The sequence below is a fragment of the Propithecus coquereli genome, unplaced genomic scaffold (assembly GCF_000956105.1).
Source record: "Propithecus coquereli isolate 6110/MARCELLA unplaced genomic scaffold, Pcoq_1.0 Scaffold732, whole genome shotgun sequence".
In the NCBI taxonomy this organism is placed as follows: Eukaryota; Metazoa; Chordata; class Mammalia; order Primates; family Indriidae; genus Propithecus; species Propithecus coquereli.
Window position 1 is genome coordinate 72,523 of NW_012153419.1, and position 1,836 is coordinate 74,358.

The 1,836-nt window shown below is 33.5% G+C and overlaps 1 protein-coding gene across 1 annotated transcript in view; it reads left to right on the forward strand.

The window, feature by feature from the left end:
• LOC105824371 (neural cell adhesion molecule 2-like) overlaps positions 1 to 1,836 on the forward strand; it is a gene marked incomplete at both ends in the record, with an annotated part of 241,722 nt that overhangs the window by 60,965 nt on the left and 178,921 nt on the right. Inside the window, one exon of the mRNA XM_012661793.1 lies at positions 262 to 275. Coding sequence (XP_012517247.1) covers positions 262 to 275 — 14 coding nt within the window. The remainder of the gene's footprint in view (positions 1 to 261; positions 276 to 1,836) is intronic.

A 1,836-nucleotide genomic window follows, 5' to 3' on the forward strand; every position in this document is an offset into this window, starting at 1 on the left:
ATGGGTATATAATTGTATATCTTTATACTATATGTGTGATGTTTTGACACAGGAATACAATGTAAATTAATCAAATCAGAGTCATTAGAGTATCCATCACCTCAGGAATTTGACATTTCTTTGTGTTAGGAACATTCCAATTCCATTCTTTTAGCTTTGCCTTTCTTATTTATCTTTCTATCCCCAGAGTCCAGTATAGTACGTGTCACATAGATGTGGCTGATATGTAGTGCAACCTCATTGTTGTGGTTCTGGTTGTAGACTATATAGCAAAAGTAATTAAGAGCATGAACTCCATGGCCAGACAGCCTGGACATCCACCTGCTATTGCTTATAAGCTGTAGGACATGGCGAGTTATTGAATGTTTCCCTGTATCAATTTCCTCATCTTAAAATGGGTATGATATTAGTCCCAACCTCATAGTGGTATCATTGAGATTAAATGAACTAGTAAATGTAAAATGTTTATAATATTGTTCAATAAGTATAATTTATCATATGCATTACCTATAATGATTATTATCTTCAATTCCTAGTTGTTGAATAAATTACTGACAATATATGTAATGAAAACAAAATAACACTAGGACCTAGTGAAGAAACTAAGTTAAAAAGTTTTATTGCACATATTTCTCTTTATGACATCATTTACAATGCTAGGAAAAAGAGTTATTGTAAAAAAGTTCAGTGCATAAGATCAAAACAGGAAGAAAATTAGAAAGCTGGGAGCAAACCCAGACCAAAGAGAATATAGCTAGTAGTAAATAAAAGGATCTTATGAGGAGGGAAAATAATCTTTCTGTTTAAAATTCTTGGTATGACTGTAGAATTTTGTCATATTAACACAATATTAAAATAATTTTGAGATGTTAGTTTGGATAAATTAATGCTTACAATCTTTGGAGAGTGTTGGTATTCCTCTTTGCATATTTAGCAGTTATACATTGTCTTTATCATCAAGTATTTGAAGTTGAGTTTACTTTACATTCAATAATGAAACAATGCCAATAGGAATGAGACCAACAGAATATATAATGCAAGGGTGCAAAATTGGGTTCACATTTTTTGGGTATATGTATTTGTCTTGGGTTCTGCATGTGGTCTCTATTTGCTTGTCCAACATCAGGAGAGCTACATGCCCTCACTTGCTTCTGTGCATCTGCTTGCTTCCCTCACTTCTATATATCCTCTTGGCACATCTGCCTGGAATTCACTCCTCAATACCATGCCTCTTTCATCTTCTGTGGTTCTCAATTCACATTCTGATTTTTCAGGAAACATACCTCTGACTCTACCTTGTCTCTCCATTTACTGACCCCCAAAATGAAACTGTGGTCTTCCTACATGATACTTTTCACAATTTATTTGTATTATAATTTAGAATGAATATGTGTATTCTCTGATAAACTTTAATGCCACTAAGGGTAGAAACTATTCCATTTTGCTCGGCACCATATCCCCAGTGCCTGGCTCCTTAATGTGGAATGTTGTACACACACACACAATTGTTGAGTGGCTAAGTGACATGATCCATAATTCTCTCAAAAGGCCAAAGGGGTTAGTGACTCTAAAAATGTTCAAGGACACAGTGTAATGAAGAAAGATAGGAAGTATTGACCACCTCAAATGTGCTGCATACTATAACTGGATTCTAAATTTGATAATAAATGTCTAGCCAGGTAAGGTCACAAAAATAACCTATAAACATGACACTTTGTATAATTTCAATTGAAATTGCCAACACAAAATTTAACTTGAAACTTAATAAGGTGATTATCACATGGATATTTGATTAAGAGATTCTTGAAAGGACAATAAACTCTAAAAATAACCTTT